At 46.4% G+C, this 26,640-nt stretch overlaps 1 protein-coding gene across 2 annotated transcripts in view; it reads right to left on the reverse strand.

Moving 5' to 3' along the window:
- Nucleotides 1-323: 323 nt before the first annotated feature.
- kirrel3l (kirre like nephrin family adhesion molecule 3, like) overlaps nt 324-26,640 on the reverse strand; it is a 35,789-nt gene continuing 9,472 nt past the window's right edge. Inside the window, exons 2-15 of one of the 2 annotated variants that reach the window (XM_030393331.1) lie at nt 13,933-14,088; nt 13,151-13,300; nt 11,040-11,197; nt 9,400-9,550; nt 9,103-9,208; nt 8,518-8,666; nt 8,296-8,423; nt 6,924-7,050; nt 5,950-6,050; nt 5,022-5,220; nt 3,297-3,404; nt 2,977-3,086; nt 2,722-2,811; nt 324-2,611 (exon numbers count right to left, since the gene is read on the reverse strand). In XM_030393331.1, the coding sequence (XP_030249191.1) occupies nt 2,120-2,611; nt 2,722-2,811; nt 2,977-3,086; nt 3,297-3,404; nt 5,022-5,220; nt 5,950-6,050; nt 6,924-7,050; nt 8,296-8,423; nt 8,518-8,666; nt 9,103-9,208; nt 9,400-9,550; nt 11,040-11,197; nt 13,151-13,300; nt 13,933-14,088 (2,225 nt within the window). In that variant the 3' untranslated portion in view covers nt 324-2,119. Of the gene's footprint in view, nt 2,612-2,721; nt 2,812-2,976; nt 3,087-3,284; nt 3,405-5,021; nt 5,221-5,949; nt 6,051-6,923; nt 7,051-8,295; nt 8,424-8,517; nt 8,667-9,102; nt 9,209-9,399; nt 9,551-11,039; nt 11,198-13,150; nt 13,301-13,932; nt 14,089-26,640 lie in introns of both variants that reach the window. The other variant, XM_030393330.1, reaches the window with a different exon arrangement.

Genomic DNA, 26,640 nt, shown 5'->3' on the forward strand with positions numbered 1-26,640 from the left:
TCCCCATCGTGAGCAGCATGCCTACCTGGGGAACAGAGGTGACAAGACGAACTCATTTTGTCAAATAATACCTACCTTTGTCACAGCTCTATCCTATTACCCTACGAGATGGGCATGTCGACTTGGGGAGGTGGATACAAGTACAGTGGGGGTTCTACCATCTCATCTGTCTTCATTAAAAGCAGCGCACCACTGGGGGAATAGGAAAATCAACATAGACAGTGTTGCTAATTTATGTATTCATCATTGTTGGTACATGGAACGCTTTGTTTGTCGCCGTTCCCCCCTCGCCAGGCTGAGAACTCAAGATTCACACCAGCCACTTGTTTATCGGAAATGGTTTTATTTAAATATAAATATGTGTACAAAGGTACAAGCAACGGTAGCTCATTTTTAGCAAATAAAATTCTTAATACATTATTAAAAGAATGAACAAACAAATGGCAATTAGTCGTGTTCCGGAAAAAAAAGCATAGTAACTGCATTCAATGATTGATGAACAAACTCATAGACGAGAAAAATCTGTGGACCCAAATAAATCAACCAAGATAGATACATATGTATATAAAGATACTTTACAATAGAGCAGCTTACACGCTGTACATTAAGGCTTATATAAAATATAAAAATAAAGACAAGCGATGATGTTTGCCTCCTCACTTTGAGTGACTTTTGTTCTCTTGTCAGGCTGCCTGGTAACAGCTTCATAGACAAATGGCAGTACAGGCGTCCATACTGAAACATCCAGGAGTTGGAATGTGACCGGGGCCAAGTGAAGAAACCAATGTCTCGAACATGAAATGGACATGAAGATAAACGCTGAAGATTTCACTAGACACATCATTTGCATGCAACAGAGAGAAAGTATGGGCTCAGCCATTTGTACAGATACTTAGTGTTTCAGGGTAGTACTGTTTCTTGTAAACATATTGAGACAATTTGATTGAGTTGTAAAACTTGAGTGTGTGGTCCGTGTTAGGACTTTCTTTCCCCCACCTGAGCCTGCCGAAAAATTGACGCTTCATTCAAGTTTATTTTTAAGTTCAAGATTGCCACTGTTCCAAATCGCCGCTTTTGATTGTTCTGGTAATAGCCTACTCTTGATTTTACAATCAGAAAACAGTACCAGGGGTAGGACAGAAGTATTCAGCCTCAGCCCCCGTTCCCCACCCCCTCGTAAAATTATCACCATCTTTGGGTTTTCATGGCCTTTACCTTGTCCATCTTGGTACAACACACAGTTAACATAGAGTCCCCCATTACCATGAAGGCTAAAACACACATTCTCATCGTATCTCCTTCTTTTTGTCCACCAGTAAGTCCAACATGTTAGGGTTATTATCAGAAGAAGCTCCAGGAATACAGCTCAGGCCAGAAGTATTCCACCGCTGATTAGACTCTTCATACAGTACAGTGCCTGGAGCACTTGTTGGTCAGTAGAGCTAGCCTGTTGTGCAGAATAGTTTGTCTGTCTCTGTGGATAGCTCAGTCGTTTGTTGATGATAGAGACACAAATGTGCTTAGAATTCCTTTCGCATGCCAACAAAACACCAAATGACAGACAACGATTGTTGTTGGTTGTTCATATCAGTTTTTTTTCCTCCAATATGTCTTAGCTTGTCTTTCGATTATTTTAGAGGTCGTGTTTGACATTTAGCGTTGACACAAAGTAAACTCTGGAAGGCAGGTAAACAGCTACCCCAGTCATTTTGGCCACCCAAATTCAGGAGATGCGTTTGATTTGTTTTCTAGTTGGCTCTTGCACCGACAGAATATCTCCACAGGTTTGGGTGGTCATCATGTAGAGATAACCTGGTGAGGTATCACACTGTAAATCAGAAGTCTGACTTGAACATCACAATCTGCTGAATTCTCCAGCTTCGGGAGCTCCACAGTTCACATCGTTGCAGATCCCTCAAACCATCACAACAAATAAAGGTCGGTTATCCCATAACCTAAATCAAACGACTCCCTCCAAACACTGTCCAGACACGTCCTTGGAGGACCGTCCGGGTAAAGAAAGTCTCTGTTCATGTTAGTCCAGCCACATATGTGGAGCTGACAATGGTTATCTACTCACTGCTCCTATACTCTGCTTTTCCCCAACTTGTTTGTCCAATCAAACGTGCGTCTGCATACGTTGTGAGGGCCGGCCGTAGTCAGACTGCTGGGAAGACACTTGTGAGGAGGCATAAGAGAAACGAGACGAGCTCGACACCTTGCTGGCCTGATCTGATTGGTCATACGCGTCCACCTTCTCGTAGGAAGCAGGCTTGACATAGCTGGTGAAGGCGCGACCGTAGGTAGCAGGTAGGTAAGCAGAGCCACTGTAGATGGGATCAGTGGGATAAATGCTGGCCGACTGGGCGGGCTGCTGCTGGGCAGCTTGCTGCTGTTCGTATGCGGTTCTGCCCGCTGTGGTGGTTGCGTATCGGTGGGAGAAGTCATAGACACGAGGCTGGGTGCCATGCTGACCGTACATGGGGCTGGGGGAGGGCAGCTGTGATGGAGTGTAGACTGGCCGAGTGTTGGGGACGTATTCAGAGAATCCACTGCTGCGGATGTGGCGGTCCTCGTGGCCACGGACGTTGTAGTATCCATTGGTGGGATCCTTTGAGCGGGAGAGAAAAAAAATACATTGTGAGCTTTTTAAAGTTCAGAATAATAGATGAAAATAACTTGTTATTTTGAGCGTGTTTCTGCGAGTATTTTCAGTTTTACCTTGATGTCCGATCTCTCATCCTCCTCCTCTTCCAGGAGGTCGCTATGTTCTGTGCGCGATGTCCCTGGAGACTCGCTGCTGTTCGGAGCCTGAGGGAAGACCAAGCATTTTTGAAGAATTACTAGGACGAACACGACCTCACTTGAATGAGAACAAAACAAAATCGAAGTATCACATTACAGCATTAATGTGAATACTCCATAACCATCAACAGAGATATCTGGCATGCAGAGGTGGCGAACAAAGAAATGTACCATGGGCTCTTTGACATCCTCCTCATCATCGTTGCCACGCGTAGCGTTGTGATCGCTGTGAACGATCTGAACTCTGATGTCGCTCTTGGAAAGACGAGTGCACCTTTTGCCTGTGGGAATTGAGAATAAGAGGAGCTTTACTTTACATTTACCAGACGTAACATTTACATCAAAAGTTCTATTCAAACGCTGGATAAAACGGCATGAAAATCGAACAGAAACTGCTCAGTTTTCTGCTCACAAATGAAAAAAAGATTTGAATCTGTTTGATGTGGAGAATTGGCTGTGACCCTCTCGCCCATACTGACCGTTGAGCTCACCTTTGCCTGTGTGCCTGCAGCACAGGGAGACCAGGGTGATAACACAGATGAGCAGGACACAGCCTCCACCTACTGCTCCGCCGACAATTATCAACATAGGCAGGGCTTCTGGAACAAGAAGAGTAATGGAAGAGAGGCACAGGAGGTGGGGGGGAGAAGGTTGTCAAGGGAAGGAGAGGGATGAAATGAGAGATGGAAGAGCATAAGTGTCAGTGTCGAGAATATTCAGATCAGAGCCAAAGAAAAAAGAGATCCATTCGTTTGTCTTGCTAATCCCACACACGTCAGCGCCTATATAAATTCATCTGCAGTAAGCCCTGGCCTGTTCACAGCCAGCGTATGCTCGTGCGGGCAATCCGGCAAACCCACAGCCTGGCTATTGTCTCTAATCTCTCTGAAAGAAGGGTAACAAGGCCTGACATGCAATGAAGCAACAGACAGTAATCTAATTAGAGATTCCAGGAGATACCGCTGCCCATTTCTCTGGAGACCCCACTCTGCTACGTTGATGTAAATTACTGGAGAGGACCTTATTTTTGGTGTCTGCTGCAACAAAAGCTTCCACTGGCATCAGCACGGTAGTACTACTGCCTAATTCTGAGATCACTTAAAGGGGCTCCAGCCTGGACTTGGCTCCGAGACAGTGATGGAGAATACGAGTCCAACCGCAAACACATGTGACTTCCTCTAATTGACTTTTGTCCCCCAATCAATATCTATGTTATGGGGCAAACATATTCATTAAAGGAACCATCTGCTGATTAAATCATATCGATTAGGGGAGTATAATTAAGATAAGCACAAGACAGGAGCAGCGCTTTCACCTTATCTGGCCCCCTTTCACAGCTAGGATTGAGAGTATCACTGTAACATCTGCAGAGGGGTCTGGTGGGGGATTATCACTCCTGTCAGCGTGTGCTAGGGATCGTACGAATGGCTAATTTTCCTTAAGTTTAGACTGAAGTTTGACATTAGATTAGTCCACAAGTCTAAAAGTAAGAAAACCGCCCATAAAGTCACAAAACTGAGCACAATTTAATCTAAAAATACTGTGTATATTGGATCCTAGATGCAGCAGTTAACCAGTGTTGTTAAAGGTGCAATATGTAATAATTGGCCACCTGTTGAAGTTATACTCCAGACAAACAAGAGGCAGCATATCAGCAGAGTAGGTTTGGCATCACTCAGCGGTCACCCATCACAAAAAACACCCCGATGTTGGTAAAATTTGGGCAGACTGGACACTACAGTGACTCAATATTGCCCTCTGAGGTACAAAGTGGTATTACAAGATAATGTGAGTCTATGCGTGGCTTTTTTGGTTGGTTGGTTTGTCAGCAGGATTACAAAAAACTACTCAACGGATTTCCACAACACTAAAATGGAGTTGCAGTACAATTTGATGCGGGTCCAAAGGGTCAGGGATAGGGTTAAAAATCTGGATCTAACTATGTTTTGATCGATACTGGATTAGACCAGATTTAATCGAAGGGGACTGTTGGTCCTTGGTGGAGGTATGTTTTAATTTTTGAATGTTTTAAATTCTTACATATTACTCCTTTAACATCAAGGCCGCTCTTTTTATTATATAGCAAACCTGCTGACTGGGAATTTTCAGTGCAAATTATGTCAGATGTATTTTTAAGTTTTACTTCTGGTTCCAACTAGTGAAGGTAGCAACGTTTGGTCACTAACCAACTAATTGTTAACATCCTTAGTGTGTACCTTGCTCCTTCAGTGTGACCAGGGCTGTGCCTGTGCCGAAGCGGTTCCAGGCAGTGCAGTTGTAGCGCAGCTGGAAATCCTGTGCCAGAGTCTCGGACAGCACCAGAGAAGAAAGGACCCCGTGGTCACTGGTTACCGTCTGCACGGAGTAACGACCAGAGGTACCAGAGGACAGGCTCATGTCTCCAAAGGTCCACACCTGCGGAGAGGAGCAAGAGAATAGACAACAGGGAGTAAGTCGCTTTTCTATGAAGAATTCCTCACCGGTGAACATAGCAGGGGCCTATGCAGCTGTTTATCCTTAGATCCCTGCCTGCCGCTGCCTGAACACCAGTTTCTCTCTCTGTTCTGCTTTCTCTCCGCCGACCTCTGAGGTGCTCCATGGCTGACACAGCGCACAGGCTCATGTTTAAGCTGCCTCCCACGTCTGCCCTGCAGGTGAAGCCTAAGGAGGGTTAGGTAGCTGCACTATGAAATAAGGCTCCTCTCTGCTGTCTGTAGCACAAGGCCAGCAGGGCACCTGTCTCTCACTCCTCTTCACACCCTAATTATCCTCTCTCAGCCCAGCGTACCTTCTGCAGTTCAACAGGGTCAGCCGAGTGATGCCTCTTGGGCCGCTAATTGAATGCGGTTTGGCTGAAACCTGCAGGAAGCCGGTCTCCCACAGCTCCCCACAACTCCACTTTCTCTCTAGTCAACGTCTGTGCAATTAGAGTTGTGAATATGTGCGTGTGTGTGTGTGCGCGGGTGCGTGTTTGTTAGAGCGCGAGGTGGAGATGTGCAGGTGCAAGGGTGTGAAGGTGAGGTCAGGGATAAAACTACGCTGAGTGATCCATCTCATGTGGGTGTGGCTATAGGAGGAACGCGGAGTATGGAAGCTCTCAAACATAAGTGAATGACACGCAGCACAAATAAGAGGCTCACTTACAATCTTATCAGGCGGGGGGCTGCTTCCCACCCGGCACTCCAGCTTGCCCTTGGAGTGCTTGACAGCATGCTGCGTGGCATCCGCTGTGATGATAGGAGGGCCTGGTGTGAAGAAGAAAGGAGGACAGAGAGAGCAGAGTGGATAATGGAAAAAAAAAGAGGATAGTTTGAGATACTGACCAGTAACAAAGAATCAGGTGTACATTTGTATGCTATTCATTCAACCGATCACTCCAAACAAAACAAGCAACCCCTGTATGGAGAGAAGAAGTCCCTCCTCTTCGGGTTTTATGATCATAAATGGCAAGAGGCCCATCCAAACCTTTCTCCAGCGCTAACACAGCACTGTGGAGATACGTTGTTCTGCCTACGCAAGGCTACGTTTTGTGTGAAACCGCTTAGTGAACTACATCTGTCTTCTCGTGCAAAAAATATGACCAACATCGACACGTCCAACACCTTAGCAAAGGGTTAGGGTTGGGACAAATCTGGCCATGTTGACAGCTGCAGCGATGCAAAAGTGGAGTTAGTTGCTTCTGGAAGCTATCTAGCACGCAGGGCTGGCTCTACATGCTTTCTCTCATGGGTTTTGGTGAGAGTTAAACGAGTTGATGTCACTTTTGCAACCAGAGCTGTCGACAAGTTGGGGGACACCAAGTCAGTTGGCCCACAAGGCCCCTCTAACCCCAAAGATAACATGCTTTGGAGATCATCTCGTCCTGCACACAAGCAAAATTATCGGTGGCCATGTACGCTGTTGGGTATTACTAATTATATATTTTTACAGTCCTATACTTGACAAATGTCACATGTATAATTCAGGGCACAGTAAAAATGTGATAAAAAATAATTGTCTCCTGCCATAAACTACTCTGCATATTTTTTTCTGAAATAAAGTCCCATGGTGGCTCATCGGAAGAGGAGAGACTTCCCCTATCTATATCTATACCCTTGGAGAAAAAGAAAGCCACTCACCATTTATAGTGAGAGTGACATCTCGTTCTGCGACTCCAATCCGGGGCACGATGGCCTTGCAGGTGTATGTTCCAGCATCCTCCTGGGTAACAGCCTTCAGCTGCAAGGTGTTACCATTACTGAGCACCTAGTGAGAAATCCAGAGGGAACAAGTGAGCAGCGTGTCAGAGGGAGAATGAGCAAGAAAGAACGAGCGAGGCGGTGTAGGGAAGAAAAAAGGCAGACAAAGGAGACTGGGACCTTTATCAGTGGCCCGCTCAGTGTGGAGGCAGCACAGAGGTGGGCTGACCATTGTAACAAATGCTGGTGGTTTGAGTTTAATTTCATTGTGAAGAGCTTTAATCACGGCATTAAAGCACTCCAGCCACCGCTGAGTGACCGTGCTGCTGGGGAGATTGTTGTAATTAAACAGTGGGGACAGATCAGAGCGTACTGTGGTGTGAGTGGGCCCTAGCCTTTGGAGCTGCTACACTCACTCAGTCCTTAGCTCATTGATCCTGTCATTCCATCAAGCTGTGATTAATCCATTTACCCCCACTCCGTCCCCACCCCCACCCTCCCCCCCCACCCTCTCACTCTCTCCAATTTTTTTTTTTTTATTTCAACACACTCATGGAGTAACCCAATTAATCCATTACTCCTGGCTGTGTGAGGGACAGTAGCAGTGGGTGGATTAGAAAAATGCCTCCCTCAGAGGGGCTGAAAGCGCTCGCTCTTTGAGATGACAGCATCGCTTACGCCACTCCTGCAGCATTCTTTACCGAGGGTGTTTTCTCCTGCATCGCCTCAGAAATTATATTAGTCGCCAGGAGAGAGGCTCCTAAGGGATGTCCCTGCTGATGGTGTGCGTGCACCGAAAAGATTTTTACCAGGATGATGTAAAGTGAAGGTGGAAATGTCCCATTTGTTCCACCTACGAAATTGACTTTGAGGAAATGGATACTCAAGTGCAGCCGGGCCTTTTTAATGTCTAAGAAGCAGGCGCTGCTCTGAAAGTTGCAGGGCGGGCTTTAATGTTGTTAGTTTCAACCACACCTTTGCTCAGTGGCTGACTGACTGATTGATGGAGCGATTGATTGAGTTAGAATTATGACAGCATGTCATGTACAGTAATGATGCAGCATGAATCTGTCAGCGGACAGACAGTTTTCTGCCAGAGGCTTTGGCCCTCAGGGAGCATGGAGAGAGGAGGTGTTGAAGATTCAGCCTGAAAAAGAATGTGTGTGTGTGTGTGTGTGTAGGGGGGGAGTGAGAGATTCATGCCTAAAGGCCATGTGTGAATACCTCTCTCTGGAGGGGTGGTGTTGAGGGGTGGTGTTGAAGCTTCACGATAGCACCAGGATAAAGCAATGACTAGTATTTGCTTCCTTACCACGCTGGAGCCATGCTTTGTCCAGGCCAGGGTGAGAGGAGGGTTTCCAGTCCACGCGCAAGTAAAGGCTGCATCCATCCCGATATCCACCGTCATTGGCTTGGGCTCCGACAGCAGTCTGGGGCCAACTAGGGTGAAGCAATGCAGACAGCCAGTTACAATCAATGAAAAGGCTGCTTTTAAACCTCAAAATACACAGCTCAGCCACAAAGTTAAACTCACATTGGACATCGACCAGCGTGCTGACATTGGTGCTGCCCACAGAGTTGGACACCTCGCAGGAGACAGGGTCTGTGAAGTAAGAGTAGTCCACCGTCACCTCAAGGCTGTCCCCGTTTGCCTCGGAGATAGGGACTCCTCCTTTCGACCACCTGGGACGGATGAATAATCACATTATACGGTCGCATTAGTTCAGGGAAGGTAGTCGGCCATGCGTATCAAAGTGGCTATTAGCTGATTCACGGCTTGTGCCAATCACAATCAAACGCTGCCAATCAAGCAGCCAATTTAACCCAATGAATCTATGAAACACTCGCATGCTTGTACTGCCTCTTTCACACCATATAATGTCATGAAATAGTTAATGTGATTGCATTGTGTCGTCATCTCAGACTGCTGGGATCAGAGGCAGAAACTGAGATCCAGGGTTCCCACATCTTCTTAAACGTCAAACCCAATATAATATACACTGACATAAAGTGGAGAAAATATGATAAAATAAAGAACATTCATATAACTCAAGGTCTTTTTCCCCCGAATCCAAACACTTTCAAGGATTTCAAACGACTGAAAGTGAAGGATGGATACCTGTATCCGGTGATTTCAGGATTGGCCGAAGCAGAGCAGATGAAGAGAACCTTTGCTCCCTCCGTCACAGTCTGAGGCTGGACTGACAGAGTCACTGAAGGAGGGTCTGTGAAAGGAAAAAACCTTTATGTTACTGACACGAATGTACGACTTAGCTCTTCATCAGATTTACTAATCTTATTGGCACCAGCCACCTTTTAACGGTGCAACACGATTAAATGTCTTTTGACAGATTACTGAGCGTGGCGTGCTTTATTTTGGTGGTCTCTGAAGGGAGGCCGTTGCCGGGACACTCACGCTGGACGTTGATGGTGACCGATGTCTGGCGACCAGCAGGGGCAGCTGGGTTAAGAACCCTGCAGGTGTAGGTGCGCCCGGTGTCGCTGTCCTCTGGGGTGATTGGAAGCATACTGACAGCCACCTCCCTCTTCCCATCCTCCATCGGTGTCTGCACAACAAGGTATAGTGTAGCTGTTAGATTGCTGCTGAAAGTCCTGAGCAGCGGTTTACAAACTTTTTTAACAGAGTCTCCATTACAATTGAGTGGAACTGAACATCAGCTCAATGTTGCACAAGCGAGTCACTTGTTATTTGTGCTCGCACCACTCATAGAATATCTCTATGACACTGCAGGTCTTATTTTTTCATGTGTGAGGCATTAAAATTGCCATCCCGTTCTTTGGCATGGCAGTTAAATCATATATTTTATGATGCAGCAGGGGGATATTGTGCTGTTCCCACATTTCTGAGAGTGTTCCCCGTCAGCGCTCCTTGTTTGTCATCATCTTTTAAATCTATTTACTGCTCACAGAAATCAATACGCCTAAGTGAGGAAAGGTGTAGATTCTCGGGATATGACTCACAGCTCTCTCACTTTCTCCCTCACACACACACACTGACGCACAAGAGGGGGAAAAAAAACTGTGATGGCCAAGGTGCCTGTGTGTCGTTTCTTCTTCTTCTTCTTCTTTTTTTTTTTTTTTGGGTGGTGACAGTGAGGAAGAAGTGTCACACATCTCTGGAAAAAGAGCGAGGACGAGCCAAGCCTTTTCCCTGGGCAGCCAAATCAATGGACGGAGGCTTTCACTTCCTCGGCAAGAGACACAAAAAGCATTTTTATGCTGGATCAAATCACATCACTCCCTGTCACCACCCCTCACTCGGACAAAGCTTTCTCCTCCCCCCGGTCTCACTTCTTAATGTTGGAAAATTCTCTCTGTTTTTCACAAAGCTATCTCACCAGATAACTCTATATTCTTTTCTCCCCCTGTATTCCTTTCCTCTCCTCTCCTCTCCCCTCTCCCCCTCCCTCCTCCAATCCTCTGCCCTCCCCTCTCACTGCAGGCTCTCGCCTCCTTAAATGTGGCGTTTAGCGTCGTTTAGCGTGGTCAGGGAGCATGAAAAATGTGACACTTTCCCAGCCGTGGCTAGCTTACGCTCCGGCGCATCCCCATTGTGTTTCTGCATTGTTGTGGGTGATTTCTTCTCCGCAGAAACTCTACTGTATGAAACACTCATGCCTGTCTGAGCTTTGGCATGCTCCAGTTATGCTGTAGTGTCGCTGCATTAGCGAGCAAAAGGGGGAGTGGAGGGGGTTAGTGAGCGAGGGGTGGGGGGGGTGGGGGTTGGGCAGTGGAAGAGGAGGTGGGGTGGTTGGGAGGGGGGGTCAGGCTTGGGTGAAAATGGGAGGGGGACTGCAGAGAGTGAGCGAGAGAAGGGTGGCAATAGGGAGGAAAAAAAGCTGTGAGACCATGGAAGAAAGATGAGAAAAATAAAGAGACAAACTGAAAGAAAGGAGTGGTATTATACCCTCAGAGAAAATATCTCTGTTTTGAATAGCTCTGCATTTATTTTCTGCCCGCTGTCATGTTTTGTAATATCATATGGGTGTCGGTGATTGAATGATAACGTTCGTCATAGATCTCTTCTTACTGTACCTTGGAATAAACCGCAGACTCCATGACCTCTCCATCTCTGTACCAGGTGATCTCAGCAGCAGGTTTGGCTCCCGAGGCTCTGCAGGTGAGGTTGTGTCGTGTGTGGGCCTTAAGACGCACAACAGGGCCGCCTTCCACCACGGGGTCTGATGGGGGAACTGTAAAGCAGAACAAACATACCACTCAAAACAACACAAAAGGCTCATTACAGCTCCCGGCCAGCACAAAGAAGCGTACTGGTGTCGAGCTTGTTGTTGCTCTTCGCTCAGCATCAATATATCACACAAGCAAAAGAAGCAAACATAAGGAGATACTCCTTATGGCCATGTGTCTGTTTAACAAGATGCAGTTTCAGACAGGAGGAAGGACCAAGAACTGTTGTCATTTAGAAAAAAAATAAAAACAGACTCAACCTTATTTATTTCCTTTCTTGGGACTAGCATTATTACTCTATTTGCTCTTACTGTTGCAGAGTGATGTTTCAACTGAATTGCTTATTTGTTCATTTATTTGCATGGTTTCGCACGCACCACTGGCAAGCCAAGCGTGCCACCCCTGATGAAGGCGTCTATCTCCCCAACCAATAAGAGAAGGCGTAAACATGGGGTTTGTGCTGGCCTTTCTCGCTCCCTCCACCGAACCAATTTCACTGTGTGTATCTGAATTGTCAGAGGTCCTTCCGCTGCCGCGGCACGGACACTAATGGAATCCGAGTGCTAGGTGATTTTAATTTCCATGCCGATTCCCCTGACTGCACTCCCGCCGTTGACTCCTTTGACTGTGCAGGATTGCTTTGGTCTCATCTGGCCACATTGATTTACACACACACACAGACACACAGACACACACACACACACACACACACACACAGACACACACACACACACAGAGCCCCCTCCTCTCTTTCCTCTTCCACTCCTTATGTCCACACATAAGCTGCACGGTCCTAAGCGACGCACCTGATTTCATTTCTATGTTTATGAAATGCACATAATGTTCATGAACCCCCGGCCTGGGTCCTTCAGAGTGCATTTAATGTAGGAAGGCAGTTTCACCAACTTTCTCTGCTGTCTCCACGTGGGCATCTTTATGGCTGTGTGTGGGCATGCGATGACCACGCTGCTTTGTGCTGCCTTGACAAGTGACGTGCAGAAAGGTGGGCTGATGGTCACAGGTGAGCTCTGTGAATCTATTCATTTAGTAGAAATGTTCTTATGCTTGTGATCTCAGTCTGCTTGCCTTTCCATGGCAATATTCTGCTTGCCTCCCTGCCTCAATGAACTCAGGATGCACACCTGAGTGGCGACAGATAGATTCAAGGAGAACAGGCTCTGGAGTGAAAGATTTGTGTTGTGGCAGAAAGCAGCAGCATCATGTTCGTATCATCGTTCCCTCTGAGTTTCTGTATAATACTAGCCGAAAGTGTATGGACAATTGACAGGACTAATTAATGAGTGATTTTCCCTTGCATGCCACCAGATGACAGCAGTGCTTTGCCGATTCCAATTCCCCCAAGACCTGGCCCTCCTCCTCCTCCTCCTCCTCCTCCTCCTCACCCCCTCTCCCCCCTCCACCTCTGAATGTCTGTGTGAAGAAGTAGATCACTCACATCATGTTAATGTGAAAACCGCCTTGCGGTTGACAAATGTTGTGGCTCACTGTAAAATGTGCTAACTGTGCAGACCCTGACTTTCAAGCGGCTACGCAAGTCGTTTGTGACTGCAGCAATCACATTATCCAAGACGTCCACAGTCTTGATTACCGCCACTGAAGCAGAGGGGCTTCCTTTTTTTTTTTTTTTCTCTTTCCCTTGAATGATCTCTTGGCTCAGCCTTGCCTCGTTTGAATGATACTTTTCCTGACATGATCTTTTACCAGCAATTTACAATGAGGTTATCTTTGAGTGGTCTTTGAGAGTTTTGATGTGCTTTTTCTATTTGTGTCTATGATAACTTGAGCAATTATCTTTTGTGTGTTGCACATGTGTTATTTGTCTTCTGTGTTTTGTGATGAAGACACTCCCCCTGATTGTTCCTAAGTGCTGCCAGCCGGCAGGCAGGCCTTGGCACGAGGGCTGGCTGCGAGGATCATGCGTGAGCTGTGTATCTTACCTAGTACAGTGAGCTTGGCACGGTGGGAGCGCAGTGCCGCCTGTGTAGCCTGACACTCATACACCGCGTCATCCGCCAACTCTGCCGAATCGATCAGCAAGCTGTGCTCGCCTGATAGCGGGTCGCCCATTAAGGAATAGCGCGTCCAGCCTGCATGAAGCCAGCACAGAGAATAGAGTTAGAGACAAACAAACCAACCAACAACAAACACATAATGAAGGGACTATGAAATGAACAGACTTGTGCCTTGAACAAAAGGGGAGAGAAACGTGGCAAGGCTCTGTAAGACACAAATGAAAGCAAGCAGCACCTCACTGGGCCAGGAATTGAGCTGTTGCGTTAGCAGAGCAGCGTGAGGGCTGGAAAATGCAACACGCAAGCGGGCTGCTGTGTGAGGAGTCTGTCCTTTAAACACAGACATAATAAAGATGGGGTGGCTAAGGTCAAGAGGAAGCATCTCCACCTTCTCTCTAGTCTGCCACACATTTAAATGTCAATGCGTGACAAAAGCCAATTGATTATCTACCTTCCTACAAGACCCTTAAAATGCTAAGCAACAAATTAAAGTTCGCCATGTGCAGCAGTAGCCGACCTGTCTGCGGCACATTGTTCTCTAAACATTCATTTGCGTAAAACTCCAACGTTTGACAGAGAGAGACTTGGTTTCTAATGAGACCTGGCATTGATCGCAGCAAGACGGACTGAGCCAGAGAGAGCAATAAACACCCAGGAAGCAGCAGAGAAAAGAAGACAGGCAGAAAAGAAGAGGTCAGAGATAATACCTGGAAGGTCTCTCTCTCCACCCAGTGCAAGGCCATCTTTGGTCCATTGTACCATTCCCCGGTAACCCACAATGACGCAGGGTAGAGTCACTGACTGACCAGCTACAACCACCTGGTCCTGAGGCTGCTGGGAGAAGTAGGCTGCTTGGGTGGCGGCTGGAAGACAAGAGAGAAAGCAGGGTATGAATTTAACATCTCTTGGGGTTTTTCATGATGGTAGATGGACACTTCAGACTGAAATTCACAAAATAGCAAAAAAAAAAAAAAAATATATAGGAATGCTGAATACTGCGAGCAGACTGGAATGGCAGTTGGTTTCTGCAGAGCCAGCAGAGATGCAGCACGAGGAAAGCGAAACCTGCACTGTAAGGGGTGTAAAAAGTTAAGTGTGAAAGAGAACAGACTCCCATGAACTGGTCTGCTAACTCTCTTGTTTTCACGGCACTTGCTGAAACAAGGCTGACATGTGTGAAAATATTATTTTTTCCCTTCTATAAATGTGCGTTCTAAGGGGAAGAGTCAGCTGCGCCTCATAACTTATTTAACTCTTTCCCAAGGCCATATGGTTATGTGCTCGCTGACATGAAGCAAACACACTTCTGGGGAGAAAAATCTGCCACTCTTTCAGAGCGCTTTTTTTTTTTTTTTTGTAAAAATGGATGTTAAACAATCAAAACTCCATTAAAGTTCCCGGGGGACCCATCCGTTTGAGCCTGCTGAAAGTCAGCAGAGACACCTGCCGCCGTTCCGCTGCTGTGTTTAAGTACGGCAAACAGTCTCACCGGATTGGCTGGCCTGCCTTCACACGCATGCAGGAGCACAGCGTGAATGTGGATCCGTGGTTCCAACTGTTTGTGCCACTATGCTAAAGATTGAGTATTACAAACCCTACTGGCAGGGGAAGATGGCAACACTCCAGAGGTAACTAATCCGTAGGGGAAGGTAGGAGGCGAGGGAGAGGCAGTTGGTTGGTTATCTAAGTGGGGTGTCTGTGTGAGTCGGGGAAGAGGACTTAAAAAAAAAAAAAAAAAGCCTTCCCTCATTCTTCTTCTCTCTTTCTTTGTTGCTCAGTGGAGAATGGAAGGGAAGGGGGACAGAGGAAGATAAAGAGGGTTCTATTCAGGCAATGCTAAGCCCCCCCCGAACTGCTTCTCTTGGTGGGAGCGCTTAAACAGACAGGGTTGCCCCCCGCCCCCCTTCCAGCGAAGAAAGCTGCTGAAAGGAGGGCAACATACGGCGGCCAGAGACGCGCTATTGTCCCCTTGTCCCTCTCTTTTAATAGGCCTCTTCATTTCCAATCAATCCTGCTAAATGCAAGTTTAATAGCTTTTCAATAGCAGCTTTCCCCCCAGAGGGTAGCTGGGATTTTCTCTCTCCCTCTCTGTCTCACCCCTTTTCTCTTTGCCCGTCTCTTCCCCCTCTTTCTCTCGCTCCATTCTCTGCAGTTTTTCTTTTCTTTTTTGAGAGAGGGAGGCTTCAGAGCTTGTTGGCAGTGTTTATTCCGCACTCAATTATCCACTTCATCTAGGGGTACACCCTGGACTGAACCCTTGCCCCTCGCCTCCCCTCTCTCCCTTTTTTTTTGCGCCCTCCTGCCGCCGTCTCCCAACAGCACAATTAAAGCCGCCAAACAGTGAGTTCATCAAGAACGTGAGCCCTCCACGGCTCAGGCCTTTGCGGGTTTTTCTCAACGGCTCGCCTCGCAAAAAAAAAAAAAAAAAAAGCCATTTTCAAATGCGCCCATTCTCTCTTCATCTGGGCCAAAGTACATAGTTAATAGATAGTTCAACAGAGAAGAAAGATCAGAGAACAATGCATGTTTGCTCAACCAATAATGTCTCCCCGTGCATCATTTTGCCAATGTGTTTGAAAAGCCCATCAAGCTGTGGATGCACACAGGTAGGCTGTATGTGTGTCACGCACTGTGGATCAAAAGAGGCCAATTTAAGAGCGTCAATGAGAAGTGAAACGTCTCCCAGCTCAGGCTATTAGGCGTTTAGCGAAGGCTGGCATTTTCCCATCATACCTTCCAAAAAAGGCAGTTTTTACAGTCTGTCCGCCTGTCCCTAACATTCTGCCTTTATGAGCTGCTGAGCGTTTTCATATGCCTCCCCTTGCAGAGTGAGATGGGGATTTTCCGTCTTTGTACTCGCACACGATACAAACATTTTTAAGTATCTCGCCCAGAGTATCAAAATGTTTACAATGGGGCAACAATTCAGTGCATTGGTTGATTGTTCGGATGGATTACATGCACTGAATTGTTTCTCTTCACCTCACCCACGTACGATTTCTCATGCTCACATATGGCAATTAACGCCACGGCGTACAAATATAGAGTACAAAGTATGTGCTGTGGCGAATGTCTTCACGCCATACGAGTGATTCATTGCTCTCCAGATCCCTTATTGAAAATATTCAACAGAACATCTCGACTGGCTAATGACTCATGCCAGATTCCTTTAATTCCTCCTTGCTGAATTAGACAATTCTTTGACGGTGTATTAGCAGCTTAATTACATGAATACATTTCTGACGGGGAGAGGGGGAGAGAGGGAGGGAGGAACAGAACCAGACAAAGAAACAGTGGAGGAGAGGCAGTCAGAAGAAGTATAGGAGGCCGTGGGTGTGAAGGAGCTTGTTCTTCTCGTGCAGCAGCGGCGTGTACATGTGCTTGCAAGACACCTAAGCAAACCGTAACAGCAGCTTCACTCCAAAAAATGAGGCGCTTGGGTTTTTTTTGGCTGCGATTGAATCAAATTTGGAAAAGAAAGATTGGAATCCCCTTGAAATCCCAACATCTCTGCAGAAGATGTCGGTTTATTCACCATGTAGTGTTGAACGTTACGCAGGTACATATGCACAGATTAGTCGTACCACACGTGGTGCGCTAAATGTTACTTTAAAGGCAGTTAAAATTTAGATTTGCAAGTCTTCGTCACAAAAAAAATGCGACATTTACTCTATTTCTTACCTTTGCTGTGTGTGTAGGAGCGTGTACGTGTGTGCTCGTGCATGTGTGTGTGTGAGCGTTTTGCTTTTCCATCCCCCAGTAACAAGGTCAAAACACATTTGGCCTGATACATTTAAATCCGGATTTCTCAAAATGGAATATCATTTCACGCCGCTGGATGCACATAGGGCTAAGTTTGTGAGTGTGTGTGTGTGTGTGTGTGTGCGTGTTTCTGCCCGCCTGTGTCAGCTCAGTGTGTGTGTGTGTGTGTGTGTGTGTGTGTGTGTGTGTGTGTTGTCTAAAAATATGCCATAGAGGTTTATGTCTGCGTGTGCGTGAGTGGATGTGAGTGTGTGAATGAGTGTGGAGGGTGGGGCAGTGTTAATAGGCAAAGCAACTTGTCAGGCACCGGAGGGCACATTTAGCAGTTACTTCGACACAGTGACTTTGCTGTTTCTGTCACATGGTCGGAGTTAAGTGCAAAACAGCCTCTCTCTCCGACTTGGACACGAGCTATTAAAGGGCTTTTGCGTCGACCCCGCCGCTGCCTGCACTCTCTCTCCTTCATCTGAACTGATGGGGATACACTCACATCAGGAAGGATCAGGAAGAGATGGACAGATGTCAGCAGTGATCCGTCCACCGCTGGACATCTGCCTTGATAGAATTAGATTGAACCAGTCACTGTGTGTGTATGTGTGCGTGTATGTGTGTGTGTACAGCGGATGTGTAAGCGCCAGCCATGATGCTAAAGACTGAGAAGGATAACGGCGCTGCAGATGACCTTTAGATAAAATGTGGATCTAACGCACACTGTGCAGTGCATTTGCTACCAAGTCGCCACAGTCATAATCTGTTATGCCATTTTGGTAATCTGACCAAAAAAAAACAACAAAAAAACAACACTATTCCAGGCTGTAGCTCAATTTTTACCCCCGCATTCAAAAAGTCAGCTCCTTCAGATAAAACGTAAAATAACATCAGACTCTCTTGTTCGCAACAGCTCAGGCGATGCACTCTGTCCATTTCCCCGTGTTTTTACAATGACACTCGAATACATATGTTCATTCACTCTGAGAGGCTCTGAGCCACGTTCACAGAGAGTCCCTATTTTAGTCCTGATTTTATTCCATGTCCTCATTCCCGTCCAGAGCAGAGAGTGCAACATCCAGTCCTGTGAGGTCTATAAATATAAGTGCTCTCAACTTGACTGGACAATTTGCTCTGTGCAGTAATAATTCAGAATGTTAAAAAAAATAGCGCCCGATAGCTACTTGCTACTTGAAATTTTTTATTTATTTTTTTTGCCCCAGTGGCAGAATCCTGTGCCCAGCTGGTGAGAGTTTTCCACAATAAGAGCCAGAGAGGAGAAAATGAGGAGGGGGGAAAAAAAAAACCAAAGAAAATGCTGCACAAAACAAGGCAATTGGCAAAAAGTGTCAAGCTTGGAATAAACAACCCCTCTCCCCAAATGCCATCCATTGTGCCTTGTCTAGATAAGGCTTCTAAATCGGGCTGGAAAATGCAAGCTCCATTTCTCTCTGTATGGAATTATTATCCCTTTGTTTTGAGTCAGGCTCTTTTGTCTTCCCCCTTCCTGTGTGTGCGTGTGTGTGCCCGTGTGTGTGTCTATATACAAAGTAGAGACAGTAGTGCTGAGGTAGCTGAACCAAAGAGTACGTCCCAAAGGGGACGCTGCACCCATCTCATGTTTGATCTGGCTACTAAGCTCATTACCACGACTCCTACAGAACTTCTGAGGACTTGAAGGGGGCGCGAACAACAGACAGATACCACCCACCAACTTGTGGCAGCGTGGCACACCAACACATGCTCTTCGTGTGTGATCACCTCTGTGTTTTTCTTGGACTTGGACCGTGGCAAACGGCTCCAGCTTGCGCCGCTGCAGATGGCCTCCTCTCTTGCTCACCTAAATGCGTCTCGGCCCCTCTCTCTCTTTCTCCCACGTTGCAATTCCGGCTGCACTCCCACCCGCCCGCTCTCGCTATCTTTTCTCCCATTCTGCGTTTTTTTTTTTTGTGCCCAAATTGCAGTCTAACAGCTTTTTAAGAGCTGTTTTGCTGGAGTTTAATCCTCCTAGCCTCCCCTTTCAGCCTTTATTCCATTGTGAAAATCTTGGCTCAGACCGAGACCCTTTTTAGAAAGTGGACCCGCTCATCCACACGCCCCCCCCCGACTGCTGCTCAGCTGATACCCCCGCCACCCAGGGCATTCCCTCTCATTCCTGCATCCCTCTACAATCCATCCTCTCATTCCTCTGTTTATCACTCATACGTCTACAGTCAGTGAGCCATGATCCCTGAAATCAATGCCTAGCAGGCCCCCTCGGAGAGTTATATAAGGTGTTACTAATTGTTGATTTGCTTTTTCCATGGCTCTTTCTGCCATCACTCCACTTTCCCAGACTCCGTGTCAGCTGTCATCTCTTGCCAGCCTCTCTCCCTTGCACTTTCTCTCTCCCATCTCTCCTCTCTCCCATATCCCCCTGTCCCTTTTCTCTCGCTCTCTGCATCCCCGGTGTGAAAATCACAGGGGTTTGTGTCAGCTTGTCAACACAACACTCAAGTAAGCAGGGCACACGGAACAACCGGAGAAAAAGAAAAAAAAAAAAAAAAAAAAGAGCCACTACATGTTAGAACGACCGGAAAAAACTGAGGAAAGGTAAAAATGGAAAAAGTGGGCTCCTGTCAGCTTCCGATTGCAAAGAAGCCGGGCCTGAAAGGGGATTGATGGAATGCTGTAATCAGTCTGTCTCCGAGGCTGTCACCACGAGGTTTTTTTCTCTGCTGGAATAGGGCACTGCACGCATCAGGGCAGCAGCGAGGCTGATCACATGGGAGAGCAGTGGCAGAGTTTCTCCCTGGGTACCTGCTACGCCAGATGCAGCGGATAGAGTAATAAAGTGGTATGCATACGAGGAGGGGGACGAAGGGAGGAAGAACAGGAGGAGGGGGCACCAAGAGTGCTGATGTGACATAGTCGGTGTGTGTGAGAGTGTGTGTGAATGGTGCTGCAGTGCCCGTGCAATGTGCCATAAATACACCCATTCTTATACTGTCTCCTCACACATAGATGCACACTCACTGTCACAGCCCCATATCTTTAGGGTTTCTAGTGGGCAGAAGCATCTCTCTGAGTATAATTCTAGCGCAGCTTTTAAAACAGCTCCCCCACTCTGAAGCCAAGAGCCAAAGAGCTGAGAGCTGACTCCGCGCAGACAGATAGCAAGTGACTGGCTGGCTTGCTGGCTGGCTGGCAGGAGGACAGGAAATAAAAAGCCATATAAAAAAGGGAAAAAAAGGGGAGGGAGCCAGTGGTGGCGGTATGAAATTGTCTGTACCCATCAGCCAGCAGTGTTGACAAGATGTTGATTGAGCTAGTCTTGTCATTTCGTGTCATTCCTGCTTACCCCCTGGTGTTTCCACTGCAAGACAGCTGCTGGCTGGATCTGTGTCACAGTTCCAGCCCTCCTCTGTCCCCCCCCACTTCGCTCTCTATCTTTCTCTGTCGCTTTTTCTGTCTGTATCCCAGTTTACCTCACCGACTCTTACCCCCCCCCCCCCCCCCCTTCACCAGTGTTTGGATGGAAGTGCTTTCAGTATAATTTACTGTGCTTTTAAATCATTAACTTCTTGTGCTGTTTGCAAAAGCCCTGGTTTAGTGTGTGCACAACAGCTGATGCGGTGGTTAAAACAGCGATGGTAAGCAACATGTGACAGAAAAGGTTTCTCAAAGATGGGATGGGAGCCGGGTTCTAAAAAACAAAAAACAAAAAACCTTTTCATTCCCCGCTGCAGTCGTGACAAGTAAACGACACAGATAAATATATAAATAAATAATAGATTCAAAATCCATAAAACAATGAAGAGATCATGTTGAAATTGCCTCCATCTCTTGCTTTTTCTAAAAGGCGGTGGAAATGAAAACAAAGGAATTCTCTACATAGATTCTGTACTGGGACTCTGGGCCTAATGCCCTGGAGTGTCAATTAATTTAGTCTAGGGATTTGCGGCCTACTCTTCCTAATTGAGCCCGGTGGAGACCCCCTTGGCTCTTAACGATAGGAAGTAGTGCGTTTCATAATTAATATTTTTTTTCCCTTTATTATTATTATTTTTTAATGAGGGTGGTAATGTTGTAAATGTATGCATCTCATTAGAGTAAGAGGGCCATCTACACTATTGTTCACTTCTGCAGTGTTTGCTGCTGGTGAGATGAATAAGAGATACAACCTCATTCAGAGGCAGCGATGGCACACTGAAGTCAGAGCTGCGCTTTTGTGTGCGTGTGTGAATATAAAACAGAGCTCGCTCAATGAGAGTCTCATTAGTGTTGCTTAATATGTGTGCTTTTTAAAGCTTAGAGGTTAATGCCCGACTTGCCTCCATTTCACTGGAGCTCTCTTTAATTTGATGCATAATTCTTTTTTGTCAGCAGCTGACAAGAGCCCCTTCAGAGAAAGCAGCTGAGCTGTGTTGTGAACTCTGCATCCAACAGGAACACAAAGGCACACAAACACTCCTAATTAAACCTGTTTAAAAATGTGTCTCTTCACTTTCTTTCTAATGTTCGCTCCACATTACGGACGGTATTTCAGAACTATCCTATCGCCCCATCTCTCTGTCCGGAGAACATAACTCCTGGTGGTTAAACAAATTACCTCCTCTCCCAGGAGAGCCATGGATCCAGTGGAAACAATAAGTGTGTGATTCACAATGCTGCCGCCTCTCTGTTCTTACAAAACGGCCTTCAAATTGCCATTTTATTAATCACTGTCTGTGGTTAGTCTGTGACCGGAATTCCTGCTCCCTTTTCATCTGGAGGTGGAGAAAAAGAGGCAAGTTTTTAATTTAACATCAAATTTTTTATTCCGTTCATCAAGATTGCCTGTAACTTGAATCATTCCTTTAAAATTACTGATGACTAAGAGCTTCCAGAACACAAGAAAAGGGAGGGGGTGGGGGAACGTTACCTGCCGACCTCAATACATCCTGCTTTGTGTTGAGAAAAAGAAGGGAAGGGGAAAACTAATTTCCTGAAACTCCGTTTCTTAAGCGTTGATTAGTAAAGGAGCATAATTAGAGTGAAATGTGAAGTCAGGGGTTTTTTCAGATTGCGCCGCTTCCTCAAGAAAAATCAGGCCATGATTAATGAATAAATGATTAATGAGCGAGCTAATTAATCAATTAATTATTAAGCAAGCACTCTGAACAAGAAAGCGGGCAGGATGACGGTGAACAGTGGATATAAGAGATGGTTAGGTTGTGTGCTGGAGAAAAAAGGATTTAGGATAATCTGCCTGTTTGTTCTGTCAGTTTGTTTTGTCTTCCGTTCCAGGGGAAGACGAGGAAGAGGGCGGATGGGCTGGGACGGCGGGCTCAGCCCTGATCATGAGCTTCCTGAAGCCCCGTGCGAGGGAATTGACCTCAAATTGCCTCGTCTCGGGGTCAGGGCTGCGGGTCACTCGAAAGGCGGAACTCTGGCAGAACATTTGCAAAGTACAGTCGATGATATTTGCATTGGGGCTGCGAAAGGCCAAGCGACCCACAGTCAACACCTCTTGCAAGGGAAAGAGTAACACAGAAGTTCCCTTCTCAACCAGTCATCTCTCCTCCCCCTGTCTTTAACTAGGACAGCCCATCAATCTTTGATAATGTGCAGTGTGGGTCTCTCCTGTGTGACCAGGCTGATGAGACATCACAGCAGGGATTGATGTATGAAATGCAGGCGCCCAATGTAACTGTGATATACTGGACCGTTTCAAGTCAAGTTTGACCTTTTTTTCCCAGATATTAATCGCTGCGGTAAAAGAATATATGTGTGATATATCCCTCCCCCAGGAGCTCCCCCACACTTTTATTCTTTGGCTTCCTTCTATACCTTTAGCTTAGTGCTGGTGGAGGTGGGGGTTTCTTTCTTTCTTCAGTTTTTTTTTCCCCCCCAACTTCGCCAAAAGTCCCCAGAGCTGCTACACAACAGGATATGGGACACAAAATGTTATTTTATAAGCAGATGGGTTTATTGTTTCTATTAAAATGCGGCATTACTCTATAAAGCTGCATTTCCCCCCCCTACCTCCCCTCGACACCCGGAAACGCATCCTCAAAGCGAGGAACATGAGAGACGGATCTTTCATCCCCGCATATCTTTCCTGGCGTTTACTGCTGGCCTTATTAACGGAGTTGTGAGTGACAGAGGCAGAGTGTGCCGGGGGAATCTCAAGGGGCTTTGATGGAGGCAAGCGATGGAGCTGCAGCGAGCTAAGGGCAAGATCATGCTTACGTTTATCCGCTCAAAGTGCTTTGTAAAGTTCTTTGTCTGCATATTCCTTTCCCCAACACTCTTTTTTTTTTTTTTTACGTTTCTGCGTCTTCTGGTCCATTGTTTTTTTTATGCTAACGGCCACTGGCTGGACTAGTGGTGCATTCTCTCCTAATCATAGCGTGGCATTGCAGATTTCCTCAGAGTCAACGGGGTGTGAATGGGTCTTTGTCATGTTGGGTGGGTCGGCTCTTTGACTGTGAGACCCTGGACATATGGTGGCTGTGTGTTGGGATGTATCGTGGCAGAGAATGCCATGGGTTGGGCTCTCGACCCTTGCCTGGCCTTTAACACCTTACCGGCTGCACCGCGTGGCTGCGCGGCATGATGAACTTAAACACCTCATTGTGCGGTCTGTTTTTCGGGGTGTGTTTTCTTTAGGGTTTTTTTTTTTTACACTCCTGATGAAGAATGTGCGGTTCACAGTTGGGGCAGATGTTTGCTATGTGACTGTTTTACCAAACACGGAGCACACGCCTTTTTCACAAGCCGTAGTGTGACACACACACACAAATGCAAATGGACACACACTTGTCTGTAACAAAATGTTTGCACGGTGGGAGTAAACAGCGCGTGTATCTTTGATGGCCAGACTTCTACAGAGGAATCTTTCTTTTGTCCCGGTGCGATAAGACTGTTAATTAAGTGTCTAACGGGGACGTCTCGAGCTTCCACTGTGGTGACATTGCCACCCGAGTAGATCCACATTACACAGGGAAATGAGTTCAGCTTCAGACCTCGTGTCTGGTCAGAGTACAAAGACAACAGGAGCAAACTTCAAACTGGGGCTGGCTGATTTCTGATAGCGTTATATTGTAATATTCAGTGAAAAGTGCTTGCAGTTTACTTGAGTATTTCAGTTTTCTGTTACTTTACACTTCCACCTCCACTACACATCTGGAGGCAAATATTGTACTTTTAACTCCATTTCATTTTTTTGGTAACTTTAGTTACTTTGCAGAGTGCATCAGAGCAAAGTACTACAACTCTAAATTCATTCATTTGATCTGTCGCTGAGAAAGCCAACGTAAAGTCAACGGCAAGTCTACAGTTGATACATACATGTAAATATATGTTGAATTTACTCTTTTACTTGTAATTTTAATACTTAAATACATTTTGTATCAGAAAATGTAAGAACTTTACCCAAGTTCCTTTAGTATGAGTTACATTTACTTTAACTAAAGTAATATATAACAGGATAATTTTACTTTAGCTCAAGTATGACTTTTGGGTACTCTTTACAACACTGTCAGTAAACTGACTAACTTACCGGACTCTTCTACTTGTTTGATTATTTGCCTTTATTCACTTTGTCTCTAAGTCTGGTGATTATTTGTCAGTCATCCTGATAATATTGTTGCAACATTGCGATATTTGGTCAAAAATATTTTGATATTTGATTTCGTCACCCGGTCCCGGCATTTGTAAAATGTTTTGGAGGAGATTTCAAAATACTGACATATAGATATAGGCAATTTTATGTTAAGGCCCCACATCTGTCATGTTTCGTTCATTTGTCTGCAAAACAAGACTTTCTCTGCAGGTCACATCCACAGAGAGGCCTCCAGTCCGGGGCTCTGATAAACAGGTGGAGCGTTACATGCTCTTAAGCCCATCTAGTGAGATGATCGATCATTAGACAGAATGTGGAGATAACTCCCTCAGCTTGCCTGCTGGCTACCGCTGATCCCATATCACCCTCGCAGGATACGGTATGAATCACAGGAAGTTGAGCTCGATCTATATAGATTGTGCCGCTTGATTACAAATGAAAAAAATCCCATTTGGCTTAGCCACTCGAATGCCTCGGAGTCTGGCTGCGCGCTGTGTGAATGTGTGGGAGTGTGCGACGCGATCTGCGTGTGTGAAATAATGGCTTTTTAACTTTCTTCCTTTTACCGATTTCTGATATTTGCTGATCCCCCCTCTTACAATCTGTCCTTACCTCCGTTCATTTGCTTTGCTGAGTCCATCCTGCACTTAAATCTCCTCTTCTTGAGGGAGTCGTCTTTTAAATCTTAATTAAAACAGACTCCAACCCCCCCTCACCCCCCCAGGGGCTGGCTGAAAGCAGCTTAGAACAATCAAGAGGACGGATTAGAAGTGAGAAGAAAAGAAGAGAACAGGAGACGCGAGGGGAGGGGAGAAAAAACAACAACCAGAAAGGAACGCCGGAGAAAAATATTGAGAGGAGAGAGAGAGAGAGAGAGAGATGACCCCTTTCCCTTCATCCCCGTGATCCTTTCTCCTTCCCCCTTTGCTCTGTCTCTCCCTCACTCTCAGGGCTCTGGAGTCTTGGCCTGACCTATTGACATTCAGCTTCTCGGCAGATTAAGCAGCGAATGGAGCCTCTGCAAAGGGTAAACACACTGGAGGAACAATGACCAACAGGCGGCAACCTTATTGGATTCTAATTAACTGCCAGGAGAGATGGCTGGGGGCATGTTAAGTGCTGTGGGACACAAGTTAGAGCCCCAGACCTTAAACACCACACCCCCACCTCGGTCTCCTGCAGATTGTCTCCGTCTTCTTCTTCCGTATTCTCCCTCTCCTCGCTATTCTTCTCTCTTCCAATCTATTTGCTCGCTGCTTCACATATGGCCCACGAGAGCGGCCAGCAGAGCCTTTTAAAGCACTCCTCGGAGAGCCATTTGCCATCCCTCTTTCCCGGGCCACCTCTCCCTTTTCTACTCCCCCCCCCCCCATCCTCCACTCTTTTTTTTTTTTTTTTAAACAAGGTGGAACGAGGCTTGTCCCCCAGAGGTAGCCGTTTGAGCGATAAGGTTAAAATAGGCTGAAAAATTGGGAGAGATTATTTGATATTGAAGAGATTGAATTATCTGGAGTGAGGGGTGGGGTGGAGAGGGATGAAGGAGAGCGGAGATCATTTTTCTGCATTGCCCTCGGGAGTAGCGCGACCAGAGAGAGAGAGAGGTAAACGGGATCTCAAACCTCGCCGGTCACACTTCTGAAAATAAAACTCGCTCTTTCCTCTGTCTTTTTTTTTTTTTTTTTCTTTCGTGCTCCTATGCCAATTAACCCGGAACGCTAATTTGAGTGTGAATCCAAGCAGGTCTGCCTGTATGTGTGAACTTTCTCACTGGTGCAGCGGGGCCCCTCCGTCTTTTGAGTGGGTCCCCTGATTAGGCCGACTCACAATAGCGTTGCGGTCGCTGGGGTCCCCTGTATGGAACCACAAGCACTAATTAGACTGGTCTCATTAATGTGTAAGCGTGAGAGAGGGAGAGAGAGAGAGAGAGAGAGAGAGAGAGGAAGAGGACCCTGACCATCATGCTTCGAGAAAGACACAGAAAAAAAAAGCGATGCCCTGCTAGAGACAGGCCATCGTCACCTCAGCAGGCATATAAAGCAATTCATTAATTGGTGTGAAAACAGCCACACAAAAGTGA

This window comes from Sparus aurata, chromosome 17 (assembly GCF_900880675.1).
Source record: "Sparus aurata chromosome 17, fSpaAur1.1, whole genome shotgun sequence".
Lineage (NCBI taxonomy): Eukaryota > Metazoa > Chordata > Actinopteri > Spariformes > Sparidae > Sparus > Sparus aurata.